The following is a 25,589-nucleotide window of genomic DNA, read 5'->3' as shown; positions in this document are numbered from 1 at the left end:
ATAGTTCTTAGAGTTTTGAAGAAATAGATTCACACCACCTCGAGATTCTGCTGTAAGCTACCAATTTAATTACAGAAAAACATGCATACACATAAAATGCTGCATATTAATTTCAGAACATTTCTACAAACCCATCTATGAATCTCAGTTTAGAAATGCCTGCTGGAGGGGCACCTGGGTGGCTCAGGAGGTTAAACATCCAACTTCGGCTAAGGTCATGTCATGGTCTCACAGTTCATGGGTTCAGGCCCCACATCAGGCTCTGTGCTGACAACATAGAGCATGGAGCCTACTATGAGTTATGTGTCTCCCTCTCTCTCTCTCCCCCTCTGCCGCTCATGCTCTGTCTCTCAAAAATAAATAAACATAAAAAAAAATTTTAAACAAAAAAAGAAATATCTGCTGGAAACCTTACTTCCTTATATATGTACATATTTGGTCTTTTGGGGAAAAGAAAACATGTACTCTGGAATAAAACAGTATTTTTAAAATATAACTTTCTTCAGTATGAATACACTTCAATGCAACAAAACAGGTTAAAAGCTATTTTGAAAACTTTGATGTGTAACCAATGTCATTGCATTTTACAAGGAAACAAAGCAAGAAGGCAATTACGTACAATAAACTCCCACTTACCCTAAAAACCAGAAAGCAAGTTCTGCTTCACTACTTTGATTCCTAATTGATAACATACACAGATCAATTCCAAAAGAACTCAGGTGCTGTAAGCTGACACGGTGATCATACAACAAAAGTAAATATGATAATGCAAAAAACATGAGAAAAATCTAATGAACTTTCATTAGATCACCATTAAAATGTCAGCTGTATTATACAGCGTAATCAGCTTACACTCATTGAAATGAGTTTACATTAATTTTGAAATGCTTTTCAAAAGTGGCTTTTTCTGACATGTCAGTTGTCTGTCCCTCTTTAAAACAGCCCATAACATGTATTCTTCCCTTTATAAATCAAAATGCACTGTTGAACTTTTTTGGTCTGGTTTGCGGAGAAATACAAATGGCCCGTGTCTGGACCTCTGCAGTTCATTAAAAACACACGTGTTTGGGGGCGCCTGGGTGGCGCAGTCGGTTAAGCTTCCGACTTCAGCCAGGTCACGATCTCGCGGTCCGTGAGTTCGAGCCCGGCGTCAGGCTCTGGGCTGATGGCTCAGAGCCTGGAGCCTGTTTCCGATTCTGTGTCTCCCTCTCTCTCTGCCCCTCCCCCGTTCATGCTCTGTCTCTCTCTGTCCCAAAAATAAATAAACGTTGAAAAAAAAATTGAAGGGGCGCCTGGGTGGCGCAGTCGGTTAAGCTTCCGACTTCAGCCAGGTCACGATCTCGCGGTCCGTGAGTTCGAGCCCCGCGTCAGGCTCTGGGCTGATGGCTCAGAGCCTGGAGCCTGTTTCCGATTCTGTGTCTCCCTCTCTCTCTGCCCCTCCCCCGTTCATGCTCTGTCTCTCTCTGTCCCAAAAATAAATAAACGTTGAAAGAAAAAAAAAAAATTAAAAAAAAAACACACGTGTTTGTGCTTTACCTGCTCCGCTCATAGCTCCGGTGACGCGACGGCGTCCTCCCTCGGTCATAATCTGATCTGTAGCGGCTATCTTGTCTTCTTCTGTCAGGACTTCGGCCTCGTTCCCGCCTATCTAGGGACCGATGCCGCTCACCTCGCCCGTGACTGTGATCCCGGTGCCTGTGATCCTCGTAGTGCTTGAGCCTTTCTGGGGACCTTCTCTCACTGGGAGCCTTTGGGAGTGGGTATGGAGGGAGGTGCCTAAAATGAGGACTATTGCTGTTATTAGCACTGGGTGGGAAAGAACTGGGGTTGTTCTGGAAGCTGTTAAAATTGGGAGGTGGGAAATTATGGTGTGAGTATCCTGGAGGGTACTGATAATTGACCTGCTGTGGCATGACTGGAGGCGGTGGGGGATGGGGCATAGAAGGAGGGGGCATCATGAAGGGGAAAGTGCCTTGTCCTGGAGGTGCTCCAGGGACTGGGGGGTTATTAGGACAGGGCATCGGAGGCGGCATAGGAGGAAAACAGGGAGGCACTGGGAAGGGGGGTCTCATCTGGTGGTTGGGGAAGGGGGGTCGTATAGGGCAGGGGGGAAGAGGGCCTTGCGCTGACGGAGGCATGGGTGGAGGGAAGGGTACAAAGTCTGGTCGTGGAGGGAGAAAACTGGGAGCTGGAGAGTTCGAGAATGTGGTGGAAGGGGCACTTGGAGGTTCGTATTGATATTGCACAGGAGGCTGCTGAGGGTGAAGTAGTCTCAGATTTTGGGGCCTGAAGGCTGGGGCTGAGGGTCTGGCTCCATGTCCTCCTCGCCCTCGGGGACACCCTCGTCCTGGGTGGAACGACATTCTATGGCTTTGTGGGAGGAAAGAAAAAGAGAAAAGGGAAAAAGAACTAAAAACTCACCATAAGCTGGGTTTCACAATGCCTGATCATCTTCAAGAGCAACTGACAGACCCCTTCAGCCACAGGAATATTCCACCCATCTAACGTTGAGTTCTCTGACTCCTCAAGGCCAATAAACTCCTCTTCCCCTGTCTCAGTCCCTGGACTCCGTCACTCCCTAAAGCTGTTCCTCGAGAATGACCAACTCAACATCCCATTGTTTAAACGTTTGCCATTATGTCCTCGCTCAGGGTCCCCAAAAGTGTGAACTTTGCCATGTCATCCCACCCACACACCCCACATTTTCTCCACCTGCACCAGTATCTCCCTGTCTTCACCTTCCTCCACACTCAGCAGAGACTCTGCAAATTCAACATAACATGTCCCAAAAGGAATTAATGACCTTCCCCGCCAAGACAATACCACTGGCTCCCGTTTCAGTGTTGCCTATCTCAATAGATAATAACATGTATTGTTCCTCAAGTCATACACCAGGGAATTATCTGACAACTTCTCCTCCCTTATCCCCCTTAGCCAAAAATTTATTTTAAATTCCCATCACTTCTACTTCATAAATACTTCAGGAGTTCATCCACTTCACATCGTTTCCCCCCTGGCTACAATAATAACGCCACTGCTGGCCTTTCTACAATCACTATTACCAACCTACCAGGCCTTTGTCAGGCTCCCTGCTCTTACACTCTGTGCTTCTTCTTGGCAGCTCCTACAGTAATTCCAATTCACAATTAATTCCACCTTTCATGTTTGCCTGCACCTCAGAACTGTAAGTTCCATCAGGGCAGTCTGGGTTCCTAACTATGTACATGGCCCTCATGAACACATTTCTTCCTCTCCCCACATATATAAATCCTTCCCACTCTCAGGGCCCAGTGCCAGTGTTTCTCTTCTTCTCTCTGTTCTTCCAAAACCCCTGCCATGACTGTCACACTACTCACCACGTATTGCCTTGCATCATGACGTACTGTCTGGATACGTCACATCTTCCACAGAGAATATAAACTCTAGAGAACAGAACAGAACAAATAGGGAGAACAGAAAGAATAAAACAGAACAGAGAGAACAGAAAGAATAAAATACACATAAAAATGTTTCCCAAACTGCTAATGTCCACAATTATCTTAACATTGATTTTTGCATTCTCTAATGCACTTAGCATACTAACAAAATAACTTTGTAAACACAACAGTTATCCTTGATTTCATTCTCAACTCTTTCCACTGAAGAATTCTGTGAACATGAACGGCTTTCCAAATACTTAAGCTTCAGCAAAAGGTTTTAAAAACTAAATAAATATTAAGTGCAAAGAACTTTAATGCAGAAGCATCCTCTTAAAGTCTATCTAACTAAAAGCTTTACCAATAGGCTTAAGGTAGATTTTCAAAAGGCTCACGAAAATAATTTCAGATTATATAGCAGTGCCAATCACTGTGCTTAATAACTAGTAGGCACCAAATATGGTCTGACTTAATGACTATTATTCAGGCTAAGACCTTCATGATAAACCCAGGACCTACCCAGCTGATCTTGCCACCACAGGCTACTTATAGTTCACGGCCAATGGAATCAAATTCAAACTCCAAGTTTGGACCCAACTTCTTGCAGGCTTATCCTCCATTACCTTCCCTGTGAAGTGCCTATGATCCCAGATTTCCCCAGTTGCCTAACATACTAGGTGCTATCAGCCAGCTTGTTCTTTGCTCCCACTCTTCTAAAATTCCCTACTCATATTAATCTGCCCACTGAATTTTCATCTACCTACAAACGCCACCTCTTCCGGGAAGCCTTGCCTAGTTCCCTTTAGAAAATAATCCCACTCCCCCTAGACTACCATTGCTTAGTCCATACTTAGTTCTTTTACAGCACTTACCAGAGACTCCCTCATATTATAGTCATGTGTGTACATTTCTAACTTCTCCACTAGGTTATTAGCTCCTTGAGGACATGGGTTGATTCATAAGTCATTTCTGTATCCTTCACAGCTCCTGGCAGAACATCCTGCACATAGGTGGTCAATAAATATTTACTATCTCACCAATGGCATATGTTTCTACTTGCTACTGTACATTTCCCTTTCACATATATCCAGCAGAGATTTGCATTATCAAAACCAGAGAGTGGACCTTTTCACTGATTCATACAATATTCAATGAGCCTATACATGTCACAGGCCCCACAGACTCAAAGTTGAGTAAGACACACAGCCTGCAAGACTCAAGCTCTCAATCCACTTACAAATACATTTTCCTTAAATAAAGCAATAAACAAGAGAAAAGATTTCAACACAGCGTCTAGAGGAATACAAAGGGGTGTACTGAACCTAGAGGTGCGAAACAGGAACACTAACACTGTTGGACAGTGTGTAATAGTTATACTTTCAGGATTAGATCCTCATGGATGTTTCTATGGAGAGAATATCTGAAAACACTAATTATGAAACTGACATATTAAAGGCGTACTCGGGCTATCTTATGGATGCAAATTTTAATTCAAAAGTCAAGGAATTCACTGCAACTGGAAAAGTAATTGTTTGCGGCGTAGGTCTACTCCTAGACTGCTTGTCTGGAAGCAGGAAAACTGAGGGAACTGCTTTGTACAGTTAACACGACCAGGAACATCAGCCTATGCTCAAAGAGTTGCAAAGTGCGCAACTACGTTATTAAGAACACCTTTCCCCCCACTCGCATCTGCAGGCCGGTCACCTTCGTCGAGCTCATCTGTAGTTGCGGTTTCCCCTGTTTGCATCTCCCGCCAGACTGTGAGCCCCACGAGGCAAGCGCTGGGCTCAGGGTCTCGCGGCACGCCGAGACCCCGGCAGCCCCGGGCCTGGACCACCGCCTGCGTTCCACAAATGAATGAAAGGTCTCATTTTTCATTTCTATTTGCGGGATTCGGGCCTAGGGTCGCTTTTTTGCCCTTAGCTGCAGAACTGAAGAGGGGCTGCACGACCATAACTCAAAGGCGCCTCTCGCCCCAGCCCCGGGCTCTTACCCCCGTTTAAACCCGGACACTCGGAAACGCTCCCTCTTCCAACACCCGCAAGTTGCCCCTTTTACCTACAAAAGGCTCTCGCTCCGCGAGGTTGCCGTCAAAGCAAAGCTACGATTATTCTACAGCCGCCAGGACTGTAGCGCCTCCCGCGCCTCCGGAACAGGAAACCGAGGAAATTAAAAAGCAAACCGGAGAAAGCTGGACCTCTACAGAGAAAGCTTCTGGGCTGGCCACAGCGCCTTGTGCGCAGTGATTGGTCCGTCAACTAGAGCGATGGATAATTAAGCCAATAGTATTTGTAGAACCCCTCGGCGCCCGCCCCCTGTCTTCTACATCTTCCAATAAGGAACCACAACCGGGTGAGCGCGCGTTTCCACCCGGGAGGGTCTGTGAGGCCGCAGCTCCCGCTTTCGGGAGTCCTAGCCTCAGCACTGCGGCTGGCGAGGACGCTGACAGGGAAACCATGAGCGCAGACTCTGTGGGAGAGTGCGCTCGCCTCCGGCGCTACTGCAAACTCCCAGTGTGGGTCGTGGAGGATCACCAGGAGGTGAGCCGGCGACTGCTGGGTCCTGAGGCAGAATCGCATGAGGGCCCGGGAGGCGGCGGAGCCTCGGCATCGAAGGCCGGAGATAATCGGAATTTGTTACCCGCGCGAGTTCCATTGCTGTGGGGGAAAAACACCAAAATGACTAACTGGGAGGAACAGGCCCTGACATTTATGGTTCGCTGAGTATGCGTCGGGCAATTCATTTAACCCTTGCGATTTGCCCAGAAATCCCGCAACCAACAACTGGTGGCGTCGGGCTTCGAACCTGAGCATTCTGACTGAAGAGTCCCGTGTCCTTAACCTTCTTCTTAACGGAGGCTTCCAGCTCTCCCTGGCGTCTCCAACACAGTCCTGCCGTGTAGGTGGGAAGGTTTTAGCAAAGAATGTGGGCTGTCATCTGTGAAACGGGACCATCACCTTAGCACCCTTAGGGCCGCTGCGATTATTGTGTGCTGGGTGTGTACATAAATCCTTTAATATGGGGTGGCCCGGGTGGCCCAGTCAGTTAAGCATCCGACTTCGGCTCAGGTCACGATCTCGGGGTTCAACCCCGCCTGGGGCTCTGTGCGGGCAGCGCTGAGCCTGGAGCCTGCTGCGGATTCTGCGTCTCGCTCCCTCTCTGGCCCTCCCCCGCTTGCGTTCTGTCTCTCGCTCGCTCTCTCGCGCGCTCTCTCTCTCTCTCTCTCTCTCAAAAATAAACATTAAAAAGCTTCCTTATGAATCTTCTAACACAGAGCCCTGCGTTTGTAAACACTGAAGGTATTTTCTATTTTTTATGGCAGTGCTACTTTGGAGTAGCTAAAATGGTGCCTTTATCTGGTCTTCTGGAAGCCTATGAGGGAGGATCATGCATCTAAGACTTTTTTTTTTTTTTTTTTTTTTTAAATTAGTAGACCTTGGGGATTATCCGGATATGAAAGAGGGAAGGAGTGGGCTCCGGATTTATGGATGGAGAAAGTTAAGAGGAGAGGCGGGAAGTTGGGTTTCCCAGGACCTAGAGATAGTGTGTATGGACCTGAGCAAAAGCCAAGCGTGGGTTAAGCGGTGCTGTCCACTTCCGGTTTAAATCTAGAGCCACAGAGCTTGACAGACCACCTAGCGCGGCTCCACCATCCTAAAGTGTGAAAAAGGCCAGGAGACCCAGGGTGGCTTGAACACACCCTTAATGCCAGAATGTGTCTTCATTACCCATTTTTTTTCCTGAGAGCCCATCTGTTTACCCGCTTCATCTTCCGAGTTTGTGTTGGGGGCAAGATGGCAGCAAGAAATGCCCATGAAGGCCTTTGGAGGTGCAACCTGGAACTTCTGAGGGAAAAAAGCTGGAGAACGTTATCTAAACCCACCTAGGACGAACAGATTTTGCATTTGCCTACCGTTTAACGATTCGGCGCCCTTCGAATTCCGGGCTGCTACGTTTAGCATTGTTTCTCAGTCTGCAGCTGAGCGGATGCTCATGATTTCAGTGCCCATTCTGAATGTGTGCGTGTGTTTTTACAGGTCCTGCCTTACATATACCGGGCCATTGGCTCAAAGCATCTTCCTGCCAGTAATATAAGTTTTGTGCATTTCGATTCACATCCAGACCTCCTTATTCCTGTGAATATGCCAGCTGACACTGTGTTTGACAAGGAAACACTTTTTGGGTAATACGTGATTTTTGTTAATGATTTTTTGTTTTGTTTTGTTTTGTTTTGTTTTTAAGTGAACTCTGCCCCTGGTGTGGGGCTCGAACTCAAGAGCTTGAGATCAAGAGTTGCATGCTCCACCAACAGCCAGCCAGGCACCCCTGTTAGAGATCTTTTATTTGCTTGAAATACAATTTGCAGATGTGATGAACTATTAAGGGAACTAGACTTTGCCGAGCTCATGTGTTTTCTTTTTCTTTTCTTTGCCTGTTTTATTTTAATTACACCAATTGTTGACTTTTTCTTAAAGAGTCAGATATTAAATATTTTAGGCTTGCTGGCCATACAGTCTGGGTTGCAACTACTTATCTCTGCCCTTGTAGTATGAAAGCAACCATGGACACTATGTAACAAGTGAGTGTAGCTGTGTTCCAATAAACCTTTATTTACAAAAACAGGTAGCCTGAGGCACCTGGGTGGCTCAGTCCATTAAGCGTCCAGTTTTCAGCACAGGTCATGATCTCCTGGTTTGTGGGTTCAAGCCCCACATTGCTGTCTGTACTAATAGCTCAGAGCCTAGATCCTGCCTCGGGTTCTGTGTCTCTCTGTCTCTCCTCCACTCATGTTCTCTTTCTCTCAAAATAAATAAACATTAAATTAATTAATTAATTAATTAATTAAATAAAATCTGATAAAAAAAAATGTGGCCCAGCCAGTGAAAGAAGAAGAAGAGACTTTAGATGTTACTTGAGCCAGTTCTCCCTACCCCTCCACTGAAAAAGTCTGAATACTAAGGCACAAGATAATGTGTCTTAAACACATTATTCAATAATTATATAGGCAACACATCTTTAATTTGTATATCCTTTCTTCCAGTATTGTCCTTCCAACCTCGCAATTTGTACCTCAATCCACAGGAAGGATCATACCTAATGTATCTATAAACATTGACTTATAAGCCTTTCTTTAGTAATAAAGTTCTCTGAAATTCTGCCACTGTTTATGTATGCATTTTGTTAGAATGTAGTCTACTCATATCAGGTAAAAAGTTACATAGCAGTAACTTTTTTTTATAAAATTAAGAGATGTTTACATGAATTAATTTTAGCCTACTACATTTCTTTTAGTTAACTTTTTCCAGAACCCCATTTTAGAGCACTAATTTCTTTATTTTATTTATTTATTTATTTATGAGAGACAGAGTACAAGTGAGGGAGGGGCAGAGAGAGAAGGAGACACAGAATCCAAAGCAGGCTGCAGGCTCAGAGCTGTCAGCACAGACCCCTACGCAGGGCTCGAACCCACAAACCATGAGATCATGACCTGAGCCAAAGTCAGATGCTCAACCGACTGAGCCATCCAGGCGCCCCTAGAGCGCTAATTTCTAAAGAAATGTGGTAGCGCTACCATTGTTGTTAGTCTCTTTTATAAATTTAGAGATTTCATATTTTAGAAATTGAAAAAAGTTATAAGTATGCAGACTGTACAGTTGCAGAATAATTCTTAAACTTTTTAGTCTCAGGATTCCTGTATATTCCTAAAAATTACTGAGCTTTCTTCTAAGTGTAGGTTACATCTATTGACATTTACCATATTTGAAATTAAAACTGAGAAATGTTTAAAGTAATAATTCATTCAAATTAATAGACCTGTATGTGTTAGCGTAAATATGATATTTTTATGAAAAATGTATTTTCTAAAGCAAAGGATCTGGGGAGAAGAATAACAACATTTAAGTTTTTTTCCCATCTCTTTAATATTTGCCTTTATAAGAGACAGCTATTTCTCCTATCTCCTTCTGCATTCGATTTGTTGCCATATGTTGTTTTGGTGGAACTATATGAAGAAAATTTAGGAACAGTATTTTCATAGCTTTTTCAAATAATTAAGAATATTCAGTACCATACCAAAACTTGACAAGTAGTGGTTCTTAAAGCTCTGTTCGAATGTGGAAATCCAACAATTCAATTTCAAGTCTGAATAACCGTTGTATGTTGATCAATCTTTCTTTCAGAAAAAATGGTGTTTTTAATTCAGTCACAAGTACTTTTCCTTGAAACAACCATGGTACCTCAAAGTATGTAGCAGAAGTACTTTTTGTGCATTTCTCATTTTACTGCACAGACTATTTAAAATGTATATTCAGGATCAAGGTTTAGTAAACTAGTAAACTGGCTTTTTTTTTTTTTTTTTTTTTTTTTACATGAAACTGGCTTTGGGAGGGGTCAGTGGTGTTTGGTAGTGAAGAATACAGTGACTACTAGTAGAGTTGATGCTGTTGCCTTGATTAATCTCAGGACATCAACCCACCATTGCTTTGCACTGTTAGTGCAAATGTCAGTACAATGAAAAAGGGAAATAAGCCCTTGATGTCATTACGAAAATTGTTAAAATCTTGTTCTGGGTGAAATTACATTTGGAAAACCCACTCATGCTTTCTATTCTTTCTATTATTTCTATTTCTATTTCTTTCATGCTTTCTATTTCTTTTCCAGAGAATTAAGTATTGAGAATTGGATTATGCCTGCGGTTTATGCTGGCCATTTTTCTCATGTTCTATGGCTTCATCCCACGTGGGCTCAGCAAATCAGAGAGGGAAAACATCACTTTTTAGTAGGCAGAGACACTTCTACCACAACCATCAGGTAATTTCATCATATTTGTGAGTGTGAAAGGGAATGAATTCTTCTTTTATCTTACTTTGAATCCCCATAATAACTTGTAAGTTCTCTACATACAGATAGGGTCAGATTAAGCCTCAACTATTTAAATAGTTCTCAAAACACCAGGAACCAAGCTTTCATGTCTCGACCTTCTTCACATGTCATTTATATTTTGTTGCTAGTCAAGTTGGTTTTGAATAATATGGTCTCCATCTTCTGGAATTCGGGCTCCATTGATGACTAATTCCTTTAAATCAGTGAAATACCTTATAGATATATATATTTAATGATTTATATATTTAAGGAAATGCTATTTCCTTACAATATAACTATTGTCCACTGAATTTAACAGTTAGCAGTAGAAAAGCAAAATCTCATTTTGGGTTTTTGTTTTTTTTTTTTTTTTTTTTTTTTTGTAAATCCAATAGCTAAAAAGGAGATTTGGAGTTTTCATTTTAGTACTATGACTAGCTTTAGGTAATTAACCTAAATTAAATTACAGCATTCTCTGACTTGAGTTACATGTGCAACTATTTTTGTTGTACAAGCAGTGTAACCAATGTTTTATGTGTATTGCAATACTGTAATTACCTTTATAAATATCAACATGTTCTTGACTTTCTACATTCTCTTGTGATGAGATGAATGTGAAGGGTCCTTTATTAAAGAAGAATGCAAATTTAGTTTGGAGGATACAGACTTTGTCTTTCTTACAATGGCATAATTTATAAGAAGGCTGGATATTAGCTTTATTATGTCATTAATCTTATTTTGGAAAATTAATACCTTTTTAAATTTAAGGCTGTATAACTGGAGGAGGGGGAGTAGAAAATAAATATTGACCTTTATTTTAGTTGGATAGAGCCTGCCTCCGGAAGAAGCATGTAGTTTTGCTTTTCAAAGTATTTACTAAGGCATAAAATAGTGAAAAGCTAAGAACTTACTGAGTAGAAATCTGTAACTTGTAAAATGCATTCTGCATATGTATAACATTTTTAAGTTGCTTTTCATATTAAAATATGTTCATATAAAATTTGACAAAGCTTTGAAACACATCGGAGGGAGTTTCTGTTAAGAGAAATTATTTCCAGATACAATTTTTCTCGTAAGTGATTATTTGGTTAAAGTTTCAGCTGATATGAGCTCCAAAACACTAGCTTAAAGGGGCCCCTTGGTGGCTCATTTGGTTAAGCATCCGACTTCGGCTCAGGTCATGATCTCACCGTTCATGAGTTCCAGCCCTGCGTCAGATTCTACTGACAGCTCCGAGCCTGGAGCCTGCTTCAGATTCTGTGTCTCTTTCTCTCTGTGCCCCTTCCTCGCTCATGCTCTGTCTCCTCTCTCTCTTCTCTCTCAAAAATAAATATTTTTTTAAGTTAAAAAAAAACACACACACTAGGTTAATTAAAGAAGATCATTTAGGGGCGCCTGGGTGTCTTGGTCGGTTAAGCGTCCGACTTCGGCTCAGGTCATGATCTCACAGTGCGTGAGTTCGAGCCCCGCGTCGGGCTTTGTGCTGACAGCTCAGAGCCTGGAGCCTGTTTCAGATTCTGTGTCTCTCTCTCTCTCTCTCTGCCCCTCCCCTGTTCATGCTCGGTCTCTCTCTGTCTCAAAAATAAACGTTAAAAAAAAAAATTTTTTTTTTTAAAAAAGAAGATCATTTATTTCTTTCTCATATTAGAGTTTACCACATGCAGCCCAGGGCCTTTGTGGCAGTTTACCAGTTCAGCAACTCCAGTTCCTTTTATCTTTTTGCTTCATCTCTAGAGTATTGCCTTTGTCCTCATAGTCCAAGGTGGGCTTGCCACTTACATGTTCATATGCTAGTCAGTGAGGAAAGGAGAGCAAGGTTTTATACACTTCTTTTCCATTCACAGCCTTAGGCCAGAACTTAGTCAAATGGCCACACCTGGCTGCAAGGTAGATTATGAAATCTTTACTTAACAGTCTTTACTTTGGGCAGTTGTGTGCCCAGCTAAAAATTTGGGGAATGCTATTTCTGCAGAAGAACAGGAATTACAAAAAGTAGGGATAGCTCTTAGCTTTTGTTAAATATGTTCTTTGTGATGTTTCTGAGTGCTTTGGAAATACTATATGAAATGTCAATTTGTCCATTTGTCTTTAAAATAGTTTTTTCCTCTAATGCAGGGTTACAAGTACAGATCATTACTTTCTAAGTGACGGTCTTTATGTAACTGAAGACCAGCTAGAGAACCAAAAACCTTTGCAGTTGGATGTGATTATGGTGAAACCTTACAAACTCTGTAACAATCAAGAAGAAAATGATGCGGTGTCTTCTGCTAAGAAGCCAAAGCTAGCACTGGAAGATGCAGAAAACACTGCCTCTACTAACTGTGATTCTTATTCAGAAGGACTGGAAAAGGACACAGTGACACAGAAGAAGGGCCAAACTTGCCTAGAGCAGTCACATCCATCCTTTTCTGAAAGCCAAGAATGCCAGACAACAGTCAGCACTGGGGAAATTCTAGAAATTTTGAAGAAAGGGGATGCATTTGTTTTGGATATTGACTTGGATTTTTTTTCAGTCAAGAATCCCTTCAAAGAAATGTTCACTCAGGTAAACATGTGGCATTTTTAAAATGTAGATCTTGAGAATTGTATGACATTTCTCTAGATCAGGGCTCAGCAAATTTTCTGCAAACAACCAGATATTAATTACTTTATTGGGGGTCCCATATGGTCTCTATCACACATTCTTCCTTGTTATTAAACATTTTTAAATTATACATACCTTTTTTTAAACTGAAGTTTATATGTACCTTTCTTAACTTGAAGGCCATACAAAAACAGGTTGTGAGCTGTGGGTTGCAAATCCCTGCTCTAGATAGTATTTATTTTGTGTTTATTGAGGTAATACGTACATGGGTAGTTGAAAAAACTAAAATCATATAGTATAAGAAAATATATACATTAAAGAATGTCACTCTCTCACCCCATCCCCATTTCCTCAGTTTCTTACCTCAGAAAGAAACATCACCAGTATCTTGGTGTATCTTTCCAGAGCTATTCTATACATGTAAAGAAAGCCCTGTGTGACAGATTTTTCACTGAACAATCAGGTGCCTGATCACACATGTACTATTTGCAGCTAATGATTCAGGCCTCTAATCCGTAGGGTACCTCATCAGATCTTAAATGCAAATCACCAGACAATATTAGTATGTACAGATCTGAGATAGAACTAGGCATTTAAGAAACTGGTAAATTCATGATCCAAATGAGCATTCCTAGGTGCATTTTATGGGCACAACTGCTTTCTTCAACATTTGGGAGGTTATTCAGACCTATTTCAGTGATTCAGATCAACTGTATTTTTCCTACCCAAATTCAGTGTTTGATTATAACAACGATGTTGCACCTTACGATCATAATATGTACGTATAAGAAGCCATGGTGGTTTATCTAAGTTATTAAAGACCTCTAAGTAGGTAATGATTAAAAATAGGTAAGATTTAAGGATTTAGTGTAATCTGGAACAAGACCTAGAGTATTTTCCCAACTTGTAAATAAGGGAGAAAAATTGCTATTTCTTTCTGCTGTTGTGTGTGGAGTCAGTGACTATAACCACAAGTTCTTAGAATTATGAAATGACCTTAGAGCTATTTAGAAAACTTGAAGAATAGGCGTGTCTGAAAGCTGAAGAAACTGACTTTAGGAATTTATTTTACAAATATACTCATCAAATATTTTTAATGAAAATTTCTAAAAAGTTACATAAGGAACTTAATGGCAGGTATTCCTTTTCCAGTACTATCAGGAAACCTGGGTAGTGGAGATTTTTGTATCGTTTATACCATTTGGTACTATGGAACTTTTGGGAAAGAGCATGTAGTATACTTTATAATTTAATAGACTTTTTTTTAATGTAGTTAAAGTCACTTGTTTACCTTTTTTAAAGAGCATGTGCAGAAGTCCAGAGTGAGTTAAGTTCTGTTTGTTGCTTCTGTTTATCGCTTCTTGGGAAAGTTACTTAACCTTTCTGACCCACAGTTCAAGTATAAAATCAAAATAATCACACCCAAGTCACAGGATTATTACAGTAAGGGTAGTGGCACAACACTGTGCTTTGTGAACTTCAGCTCTTGCATATAATTTCTTTGCAACAATACTCCTAAATGGGATTTTGGGGCCAGATATACCCATGTATAACGGGGCTATTTAGTGTGCTGAATGAAGAGAGACACTCTCCTGCAAAGTCAGTGCTTAGAAAGTATCCTTCTTCCATTGTAACTGCCTCCCCTATCACCTTTAAATTTCAGGGTTCTCTTTTGCAGCTAGGGAAAGGGCTGCAAAGTGAACATGGAGCGTTCTTTTGTTATTCAGGACACGTATATTTCCTGTAAATAGCGAAAATCTGTTTAGATCCTAAGATGTACCAATTTATAGAGTAGAATATTATTAAAAATCTTCTGTCATATCAAGTCTTTTCCATAGCTATTTCATACATTCTTGTCAGTATAGAAATGACAGTGTTTATAATGATATCTGAACTATACATTTGCTGGATTTTCACAGACTGATTTTTAAATAATTATCTATCTTCCTAATATCACAGCCATTTTTACTTAAAGAATATCATCAAAAAAATTAGGTTTTTTTCCCCTACTATATGGGTTTTTGTTTTGTTTTCCAGGAAGAATACAAAATCTTACAAGAGTTGTACCAATTTAAAAAGCCTGATACCAACCTGACAGAGGTATCCTTCATTTGTTTCTTTTGCGTTTTGTCTGTTACATATCTAATAATATCTTATAGCCCATTAGAGTGCTTTCAGACATCTCACCAGAATCTTTGTGTGTTTATTGGGTAAACCCATGGTTAGTACTTACAAGTCATGGTTTAACTAACTGAACTGATATTTTCATTGTAATGGAATTTCACTTGCTTTTTCAAAGAAAAATTATAATCTTGGCTTTTCAATGTGCTTAAAGGAAGATTTGGTAGATTGTGTTGATACTCGAATTCATCAGTTAGAAGATTTAGAAGCTGCTTTTGCTGATTTGTGTGATGGTGATGATGAAGAAACTGTACAGAAATGGGCTTCAAACCCTGGGTAAGACCTTGAAACATTTTTTCCCCAACTTTATTTCAGTCCTAGATATATTGTTAAGTTTGCTAGACAAATTGCTAGATAAAAAATAACTTTTTAAAAATTAGTATTAAATGCCAACACAAGGATGCTGGCTGGTTCAGTTTGTAGAGCATGTGATGCTTGATCTCAGGGTTGTGAGTTGGAGCCCCACATTGGGTATAGTGCTTACTAAAAAATAGTATCTTAAAAAAAAAAAAAATGCCGACACAAATTTACTAGCAATAGCTAGCTTTTACTAGGTGCTATCTATATGCCCAGTTGTAAGATTTTTTTCTTGCATTTATCTCATTTATTCCTTCTAACAATCTTAAGACTTTGTGTTCATTTTATAGGTGAGGAAGCTAAGACACAGAGGTTTAAGTTGCTCTGAGTCCCATAGTAAGTAGGTATGCTTTTAATCATTGTGCAGTAGCTGCCCCTATAAGATGTGGTGCTGGGTCTTACAGAAGATTAATGATTTGTAAGACAGCCCCCATTCAAAGGAGAGTAAGAAAAAAAAATTAACCTATCAATAAAAAAGTAAATTACTAGATTGGTAAATTAAAATGTGAAAATTTGCTTCCTTTTAAGGATAACCCAATATGAGTAGAAGGTCAAAACTGCCCATCATATGAGGAAGCACGATTTGAAAGCTGGATTCTTCATCAGGTCATCTATTTGGCCAATTGTCTCAGCATTAACATTACCTTGAAAACATGAAGAGAAAGTTCTTTTCGTGTGATCATTTGTCGATTTATAGGGTGGGGTGAAGAATGCCTTTAGTGTTAAAAAGCAAGTTTGAAAGAATGTTGACATAAATAGTGTAGTTTTTCTTGGAACTAATTCTATTTTTTTCTAGTGAAGTGTAGTTGATGTACAATATTATATTAGTCTCAGGTATACCATGTAATGAATCGACAATTCGATATATTCTACAGTGCTCACCACAATAAATGTGGTTACCACCTGTTACTATACAATATTATTATACCATTGACTGTATTCCCTATGCTTTAGTTTTTATTCCTGTGACTTATTTTTATAACTGGAAATTTGGACCTCTTAATCCCCTTCACCTGTTTCACCTGTCTCCCCACCCCCTCTGGCAGCCACTGGTTCTCTGTATTTATGAGTCTGTTTCTGTTTTTGTTTGTTCATTTGTCCTGCTTTAGATTGCACAAGTGAAATCATGTGGTACTTATCAAACTTACTTCACTGAGCATGATACTCTAGGTTCATCCATGTCCATAAATGTCAAGATTTCATTCTTTTTTATGTCTGGGTAATATTCCATTGTATACATAGACATGTGTATGTGCATATATCTGTCTTACATTTTCTTTATTCATTTATCTATCGATGGACACTTGGGTTGCTTTCGTATCTTGACTATAACAAATAATACTGCAGTAACAATAGGAGTGGATATATCTTTTCAAATTAGTGTTTCTGTTTTCTTTGAATAAATACCAAGTAGTGGAATTACTGGATCATATGGTATTTCTATTTTTAATTTTTTGAGGAACCTCCATACTGTTTTCCATAGTGGCTGTACCAGTTTACATTTTTACAGACAGTGCACAAAGGCTTCCTTTTCTCCACATCCTCACCGACACTTGTTCTTTTCTTGTTCTTTGATACTAGCCATTCTGACTTATGTGAGGTAATTTCTTACTGTGGTGTTGGTTTGCATTTCCTTAATGATTAATGATGTTGAGTCTTTGAAATAATTCTTTAAATCATATAGACTCAACAAAAAGCCTGAAAACCAAAATGGAACCATCAGACATCAACTTTTTTGTCCCCATGAGCATAGGAAGACCAGAACTAGCTTATTTTCAAATTGATCTCTCACAAACAGATTATTCTCCACAGTGTAAATGTAAGAAATCAGTCATAAGATACCAACATAAATTAGAAAGTTAGAATCATAGTACTTTGGGCCACTAAGGCTTATTATGCCATTGTTATTGGTAATAATTCATCAGATTTCTAGAAGAATACATAGGAAACTGGAATAGAGATTGCCTCTGGAGAGAGGAATTGTATGGCTAATAGATGAAGTTATGAGGGAGAAACATCTTTTGCTATGTGTATGTATTACCTATTCAAAATATTCAGTGTAATTTTTGTTTCAAATTTTGAGAAACCTCCCTGAAATATAAACATTATAAAACTTTATTGTCTCTAAAAAAAGAGTAGTATGGAATAAAAACCATAATTGTGGGCGCCTGGGTGGCGCAGTGGGTTAAGCGTCCGACTTCAGCCAGGTCACGATCTCGCGGTCCGTGAGTTCGAGCCCTGCGTCGGCTCTGGGCTGATGGCTCAGAGCCTGGAGCCTGTTTCCGATTCTGTGTCTCCCTCTCTCTCTGCCCCTCCCCCGTTCATGCTCTGTCTCTCTCTGTCCCAAAAATAAATGTTGAAAAAAAAAAAAATTAAAAAAACAAAACAAAACAAAAAAAACCATAATTGTATTCATTACATCAATAAATATTGACCAGGCACTTTAACATCAGTTAATGCTCTTCTTCTTCAGTATAGGGAACTCATTCAAAAAATGATTTCCTCCTTCTTGAAATTATGATGGAAGAGGGAGATCTAGAAATATCTCACAGAACATGATTCTTCCTAGAAACATTGAAAAGTACCTACTATTTTGTGAATTTGTGATGTCTCAAGCCGAGTTTAAAACTTAAAATAGCATGAAAACCTTGGAGTCCTGGATCTAGCCTATAGATGGGGCCACTTTCACTGAAACCCACTGTGCCTGGTAAGCATGCCCAGTTAACTCTTCAGCACCTGCAGAGTTCTGTCACAGAGTTGAAGAAACAATGAGGCTACAACAGAAATGAGTCCAGACCATGATTGGAATGGAGGGAAAATAGAATAGCACAAAGGAAAAGTGGGTGAGACAGCAAGAAGAATCTCCCCAAATTTACCATGCCCCTGAAGAGCCAGACCCTCAGCATGAAGGAGTCTTCACTGTTCCTTAAGAAGTACATAAAGTAGATGGAAACCAATTTGACAATAAATTTCATATTAAAAAAATAATAATAAATGGGCAGGGGTTCCTACCCTCAGAAAGAAAAAAAAAAAGAATTAAATAAAGTAGGTGATTGGGTCTAGAAGACCAGAAAGTTTTTTCATAAAAAGAGAGTAACAGAATGAGTGGATAGATAGGTCTCCATGACCCCCTCTTTCTTTCTTTTTTCCCTCCTAGCAGTTGCATAGATATTGATGAGGAAAGCAAAATACTAGAAACATCAGTCAGGACTCCCAAAGAGTTCTATTTAAATTTAATAATGGGCACCTGGTTGGCTCAGTTGGTTAAAAGTCCAACTTCTGCTCAGGTCATGATCTCGTGGTTCACGAGTTCAAGCCCCATGTCAAGCTTTGTGCCGACAGCTCAGAGCCTGGAGCCTGCTTCAGATTCTATCTCCATCTCTCTCTGCCTCTCCCTCGCTTGCTTGCGTGCACTCTCGCTCTCAAAAATAAAAAGCATCAAAAACAAATAATAAATAAAATTTAAATGACTTAAAGGCACTAGTGTTAGTATACTAAATGGTATAGAACTTTCCCAGGTATAATTGTGTGTGTCAATAAATATATTCTTATTTTTTTTTTTGAACTTTTGGGTAACTTTTTCAACACCATGTGCTCAAAGCCCTTAGTTTTCTTATTGATCAAAATAATTTTAAATCACAATAGAGCTTCTATTTTTAAAAAAGAGGAAAATCTCAGTTTCTTGAGTGTTAATTTTCAACGTTTAACACAATGTATACTTTTTTAGGTAAGAAAAAACAACATTTATTTCTTAATATTTTAAGATGATATTTGAATATCTTTATCTTTCATTTCTCAATCATGTGAAGTGTATTGTTAAAGATATACTTTAAATGTTACATATCTATCATTTGCTTCTGTAATTTTAGTTGAGGTGGTGTGATGTTTAATTGAGGGGTGGCTTTTTTCCAGAATGGAATCACTAATTCCACTTGTACAGAGTTTGAAAAAACGGATGGAAGTACCAGACTATGAAATGGTAAATATATTGCAGTATAAAATTGACCCTTTAGAAAGACATTTTTCTGGGTAGAAAAAGTACTTTTTATTTAAGTGGTTTGCTTTTATTTGTGTACCAGGGAAGTGTAAATGAATTCTTTTTAAAAAATGAGAAGAAATGAAAAAATACACACTTCTTAGAAGTCAGAACATTGGAAAAGTTTTCCAAAAAAATAAGCTTTCTAAAGGTGTCCCTTCTTTATTGATTCATTTTTATACTCCCTTCCTCCTTCTTTCTTTCCTACCTCTAAAAACTTTCCTGATTATAAAAACCAAGCAGAAAGATAAAAGAAGGTGTTCTGACAAGTACATCTCAGCCGTATCAGCTGTATTGCTGACCTTGTTTGCCAATAGTGACCTGAAAGCTATGGCAAAAGTGAATACTTCTAATGATAATTTCTTTTATTTTTATATCATTTTTCAGTATTTGAGGCATAAAATTTCCTATTTGAAGTTCAAGTGCCTTTTCTCAGATTTTGTGCTAAAACTAAGACCTATAAGTCTTCTTCTTTTACTCCTGCTGCTGCTTTTACTTCCAATAAATTGTTTTTGTTCTAGTGTTTTATTTAGTTATGGAATACAATTAAACCACCTTACTTGAACTGAAGTTTATGTATTGATTTAATGCCAACTTTATAAGAATAAAAAATATTAGCAAAAGAATATTTTGCTTAAATTGGAGCTAGCCCAAACGCCTTAGTCCACCTCTTTTTTCATGGCAGTTATTAAGAGTGATAGAGTTAGAAGATCCTTAGGATTTAAAAATGTTTTGAGTTCACATGACATTATTGAATGTGTCTTCATGCAGGTCTGCTATAATCATTATATTACATCTGGATTTTCCACTGGCTGGGAGTGGTTTGTACATTGTTTGTTGAAAGACAGAAGGGATGGCATGGGCTTGGTTGCAGATAATGTAATCAAATATGATGTGCCTATAGCTGCAGGGTTAGAGCACTAAGTGTTTTGATCAGTTCAGTAGAAAAGAACATTCATACCATTTTACTATGTGGATTGTTCCTAGTTAAATTTTTGATGTGTATTCAGAACCTCCAATAAAATAGCAGATTAATGGTTTTTTTCCATGCTTTGCACTTATATACAGTAGGCAAAACGGTGACATACTTGAGTTCCAGTTTTCAAAACTTCAAGCAAAGGATATAAAATGTTAGCCTGTGAGCCACTTCTAGCTTTCAGGCACAGTAGTGCTATGAGACTGGAACATCAGTCATTTACATTTAAGACACATAAATGGATGTCAGTACTATTTGTACATAAAGGATATATAAGGAACTGGTGACAGGAGGAAAACTCTCCCTTGTATCCTCTTAAAACTTTGAATATAGCACTAGATGCATGTATTTTAAAAATAAAATAATATTTTGAAAGAAAAGGTAAAACCAGAATGTTATGTACAATTTTATATCAGCTTTTAAAATCTAGGTGTAATGGATAATTTGCTAGATAATATGAATTGTCAAAATAGACTCAGGTAAAGACAGAAACTGAATTAATCCATAATTATAAAATAAAAAAAATAGTTAAGGAGTTATTCCTACAAAAGGCATCAGGCCCAAACAAATGTACAGGCCAGTTCTTTCAAAACTTGAGAGAATAGGTAACTTCTATGACACAGAAGCTGTTAAGGAAAAAACAATCCCAGTCCACAGTATTATTAAAAAATGTATCAGCAAGTCCTCTAATGGTTAAAGAATTTTCTAAAAACAATAAAGCCTTATAGTGTAATTCTTAATTTTCTCATTTTCAGGTTCACCAGGCTGGTCTAACCTGTGATTATTCAGAACTTCCTCACCATATCAGCACAGAACAAGAAATTGAGTATCTTATTCAGTCTGTATATTATTTACTGAAAAATTTACCAAAACCTACTCTCGTGACAATTGCAAGGTAAGTGTGGTAGCCTGAATAGTGGTACGCCAAAGATGTTCACATCCTAATCTCCAGAACCTGCGGATCTGTTACCTTCTATAGGAAAAGGGACCTTGCAGTTGTAATTAACTCAAGGATCTCGAAATGAGAATACCTTGGATTATCCAGTGGACCAGTGTGATCACAGTGGTCCTTTTAAGAGGGTCAGAATTCGAGAAATTGGAAGATGCTAGGCTACTGGCTTAGAAGATGGAGGATAGGGCCTCGGGCTAAGGAATGCAGACAGCCTCCAGAAGCTGGAAAGACAAACATTCTCCCCTAGAACCTAGAGAAGAATGCAGCCCTGCTAGCCCCTCTATTTTAGGACTTCTCATCTCCAACAAGACTGTAAGGTAGTAATTTTGTGTTGCTTTAAGCTGCTAAGTTTGTGGCGATTTGTTACAGCTGCCATAAGAAATTAATACAGTTTCCACAGGTTAATCTAATGATTACTATTACTAACCAATTTTTTACCTACTCAGCTCAAAATTCAGATGTTGTATTTTCTCTTTCCTCTTAGTGATGGTAGGCAAAAAACATACAATTCTTATTATCTTGTCTTTGAAGTTGGTGATACTATTCAGATGAACACAGGAATTCCTATTTCTTTGTCCTACAAATGAATATTTAGCTGCTGCCATTTTTTAAATTTGAACATAATTGCTGAATAGTTACAACAATTTAATGAAACTTTTCTGTGTTCAGCTTTGGGCTGGTTTTGTATGGAACTATGAGGTTAGTACTGTATATATTTTATGACAAATATTTTGTAACATCCTTTTACCATCCTGAAATGAAATTCATAGGTGATCTAACCTACATAGTTCATTCAGGCTGCATTAACAAAAATACCATAGACCAGGTGGCTTATAAACAAGAGAAATCCATTTCTCACAGTCCTGGAGGCTGGGTGGTCTAAGATAAAGTTACTAACAGATTCAGTGTGGTAAAGACCTGCTTCCTGGTTCACAGCCGTCTTCTCCCTGTAAACCTCATGAAGGAGGTCTCTGGGGTCTCTTATAACAGCACTAATCTCATTCGTGAGGGGTCCACCCTTGTAATCTAATCAAAATATGATGACATTGAGGATTGGATTCAATATATGAATTTGGGGGGGGGGGGACACAAATATTTATTCTATAGCAATAATATACCTGTACACATAATTTAAACATATGTTTATATGTGTGTACACACAAGAAAATCCTAACATAAAAGAAATAAAAGTAATTGATAATATGTATTAAAATGCCACACAAGACTAGCATCTTTACAAGGAGTCTCTAAATGTAACAGTTACAAATGCAGACAGATAATCACATGATGTATTGGCCAAATACCCTAACAGCACTGCCATAGTGACATGTTTTTTTTTTTTTAAGTTTATTTATTTGTTTTGAGAGAGGGAGAGAGAGAGAATCCCAAGCAGGCTGTGCACTGTGAGCACATGAACTGTGAGATCATGACCTGAGCTGAAATCAAGAGTCAGATGCTTAACTGACAGAGTCACCCAGGTGCCCCATGTGACATGTTTTTTCTGGTCATAACAATTTCCTGGTAAAGTTCTAAACTTAGAGTCCAATCTTCCCTCAATATACAGAGTAGTTGGATTCTTGGGAAATTTAGTTTATATTTAATTCATTTTCAAAAATACTTTGTTCATATGTAAAAGAGTATTAAATTCTAGGCTCAAAAAATTAAAAATGGTTTTCACTTATGTGAGTGCTCCATGAACTTTGGAAAAAAGTATGTAGGACACAGGACAAGTATTCATATTCACATTCATAGTGCAGGACTGTCCTGCATGTTGCAAGCATTCTAGCAGCCCTGCCCTCTCACCTTGGCCCTTTGGTTGTCATTGTGACAATCAAAAATGCACCTACAGATTTCCAAAACTACATCTTGGAAGTAGTTTCCATCAAGAACTACTCTAACTGTTTTAAAGAAGCCAGAAAGCTTTGACTGATTGAGGCTTATAAATTAAACTTTTATATATGATACTTTCTTGAAGTAGGTCTTTATCCATACGTATATATTAGGTAGTATTTAATAATTTTAATCGCTCTATCTTATTTATTGTGTGTTAAATATTTACATCTAGTCTCAAAAATAACCTGATCACCAGAGAATAGAATGAGTTTATCAGAAGTCTCACAGACTTTAGGTCTAAAATACTTGTGACAAGGACTGGATAACTAATTCCATTTCCTTCTTTTCTTTTTAAGTTTTTGTGTTTTTTTAAATGTTTTTTATTTATTTTTGAGAGAGACAGAGCATGAGTGGGGAGGGGCAGAGAGAGAGGGAGACACAGGATCCCAAGCAGGCTCCAGGCTTTGAGTTGTCAGCACAGAGCTAGACGCGGAGCTCAAACTCATGAGCAGTGAGATCATGACCTGACCCAAAGTTGGACATTTAACCAATTGAGCCACCCAGTCACCCCTTTTTAAGTTGTTTTTAATTTTTATTTATTTTGAGAGAGAGAGTGGGGGGGAGGGGGGGAAGAGGGAGAGAGGGAAAGAGAGAATCTCAAGCAGGCTACACACTGTCAGCTCAGAGCCCAGTTCAGAGCTCAATCCCACAGCCGGGAGATCATGACCTGAGCTGAAATCAAGAGTTGGACACTTAACTGACTGAGCCGTCCAGACACCCCTCCATTTCCTTCCATAAAGATTTCTATGCCACTCTTTCCAATCCATCCTCCTCAAATGGCTTTCCTCACCCGAGTCCAGAACCAGGAGACGCTGATCAAGTCATTTCAGATATTAATCTGGCTGTAATTGTCAGTGACATTGTAACTAGTTGGTAACTAAAGTTGTAGTTGGTGATTCTACAAAGAGTCACCAAGATACAGATTCCTGCCTTATCCTACTTTGCTCTTTTCTCCTTAATACCATCTAGGAAACTAATCCTAATACCAGCACATCTCCACATTTGATTCTGGATAATTCTGTATGCTTGTTAACAAATAGTTTGTAGAGGTAGAAACTTATTATCAGTTGGGAAGACTCTACCCTTGTAATTTCTAGCCCTAGTGTACCCATAATAAAAGGATAGGAAAGATGTCCACTCACTTAAGAACCCCCAGTATTTCCCATATCTCCCTCTAAGGGAAACAGCAGTCTAATGATAAAGCACTGAGGCTTTGAAGCATGCTGTGTCATTTTGAATCCTGTCACTAGCACTTACTAGCTATGTGACTTATGCAGGTTAATCTTTCTGTTTAGATTCCTTTAAAGGGATAGTAAAAGTACCTATTTCATAGAGTTGCTGAGAAGATTAAAGAATATTATGTAATGTACCCGACATAGAGTAACTATTTAGTAGCTTCCAACTGTTATTATTCCAAAATTCAGTACACCTTCGTTTCTATTTTATATTGAAATCAACACATGCAGACTTTTCCTCACTGCACAGTATGATCACATTTATGTGTATTTTTCTTTTTCTTTCCCTTCTTGGTTCCAGGTCAAGTCTGGACGATTACTGTCCTTCTGAGCAAGTTGACACCATTCAAGAAAAAGTCCTTAATGTGCTGAGCTCCCTGTATGGGGCTGTAGACATTCACCTGGTGTATTTAGCAGAGTGTTCTCCATCTTGAAACAACAAAACACTAGGTTCCTATAACGTCTTGATGTAATAACAGGGTTTTCATTAACTTATTATAAATGAGTCTTCCAGAGAAGACTTTTGTTTTTATATTAACTTTGTTAAAATCTTTCAGATAGTTTGAATCTCAAACAGATCTTCTCAGTTGTTGATGACAATTTTTTTTTTTTTACGTCAGTTCTACCCTCCCCCCATCCAATTGATTGTTGCTTATTTTTCTTCCTTTCCATCATAGTCTTCCTCATTTTGTGCGGGTTGTTTTTTCCTCCTAGGTCAGTTGGACTGTACAAAATTCATTCATTCATTTATTCACTCAACCAACTGACATTTATTGAGCATTTACATGTGCCAAACATAATTAAGTGCTGGGTATATGGTGATGAACAGGATAGACAAGGCCGCCTGCCCTCTTAGGGGATGGCTAAGAAACAAATTATGGATTACGAGAAGTATTATGAAGGAGCAACCACAAACATGTCTTAGGCATCCTCTTAGTACTCAAGGCATCCTGGCAGGATAAGAAAGTAACATTCTCAAAAGCTACCAAAAAAAGAAATAAATAAACTTGCTAGTCCATGAAAATGTTGCAGGAATCCTACCTTTCCAAGACTGTCAGGGTTGTGGTGCAGCTGTTGTGACAAACTCACATTATTGTT

At 39.0% G+C, this 25,589-nt stretch overlaps 2 protein-coding genes across 16 annotated transcripts in view; one reads left to right on the top strand and one right to left on the bottom strand.

Moving 5' to 3' along the window:
• Positions 1-5,598, bottom strand: part of DROSHA (drosha ribonuclease III) — a 127,404-nt gene extending 121,806 nt beyond the window's left edge. For 4 of the 13 annotated variants that reach the window (XM_045441016.1, XM_045441055.1, XM_045441104.1 and 1 more), the window contains exons 1-4: positions 5,479-5,598; positions 4,289-4,416; positions 3,357-3,422; positions 1,537-2,370 (exon numbers count right to left, since the gene is read on the bottom strand). In XM_045441016.1, the coding sequence (XP_045296972.1) occupies positions 1,537-2,370; positions 3,357-3,376 (854 nt within the window). In that variant the 5' untranslated portion in view covers positions 3,377-3,422; positions 4,289-4,416; positions 5,479-5,598. Of the gene's footprint in view, positions 1-1,536; positions 2,371-3,356; positions 3,423-4,288; positions 4,417-5,474 lie in introns of all 13 variants that reach the window. The other 9 variants (XM_045441026.1, XM_045441064.1, XM_045441094.1 and 6 more) reach the window with 6 other exon arrangements.
• A 75-nt stretch (positions 5,599-5,673) lies between these two features.
• CA1H5orf22 (chromosome A1 C5orf22 homolog) lies at positions 5,674-25,129 on the top strand. 3 transcript variants are annotated; one of them, XM_045441266.1, is made up of 9 exons: positions 5,674-5,956; positions 7,454-7,599; positions 10,077-10,226; positions 12,393-12,822; positions 14,899-14,961; positions 15,197-15,318; positions 19,312-19,378; positions 21,167-21,306; positions 24,793-25,129. In XM_045441266.1, exons 1-9 carry the CDS (start codon positions 5,873-5,875, stop codon positions 24,923-24,925), a joined length of 1,335 nt encoding a protein of 444 aa, XP_045297222.1. In that variant the 5' UTR covers positions 5,674-5,872; the 3' UTR covers positions 24,926-25,129. The 3 variants fall into 3 exon arrangements, with proteins under 3 accessions (XP_045297222.1, XP_045297223.1, XP_045297225.1); XM_045441269.1 differs by lacking the exon at positions 5,674-5,956 and adding an exon at positions 9,596-9,658 and having other exon boundaries at positions 7,496-7,599; XM_045441267.1 differs by lacking the exon at positions 7,454-7,599 and having other exon boundaries at positions 5,825-5,956.
• The last annotated feature ends 460 nt before the right edge of the window (positions 25,130-25,589 follow it).

The sequence above is a fragment of the Leopardus geoffroyi genome, chromosome A1, assembly GCF_018350155.1.
Source record: "Leopardus geoffroyi isolate Oge1 chromosome A1, O.geoffroyi_Oge1_pat1.0, whole genome shotgun sequence".
NCBI lineage: Eukaryota > Metazoa > Chordata > Mammalia > Carnivora > Felidae > Leopardus > Leopardus geoffroyi.
This window is presented reverse-complemented; position numbering and strand designations above follow the sequence as displayed.

Bases quoted from the DNA above. Each gene is read 5' to 3' on its own strand.
- CA1H5orf22 (XM_045441266.1), top strand. From the start codon at position 5,873: ATGAGCGCAGACTCTGTGGGAGAGTGCGCTCGCCTCCGGCGCTACTGC. The intron at 5,957-7,453 runs GTGAGCCGGCGA...GTGTTTTTACAG, and splicing joins TCGTGGAGGATCACCAGGAG to GTCCTGCCTTACATATACCG. The intron at 10,227-12,392 runs GTAATTTCATCA...CCTCTAATGCAG, and splicing joins ACTTCTACCACAACCATCAG to GGTTACAAGTACAGATCATT.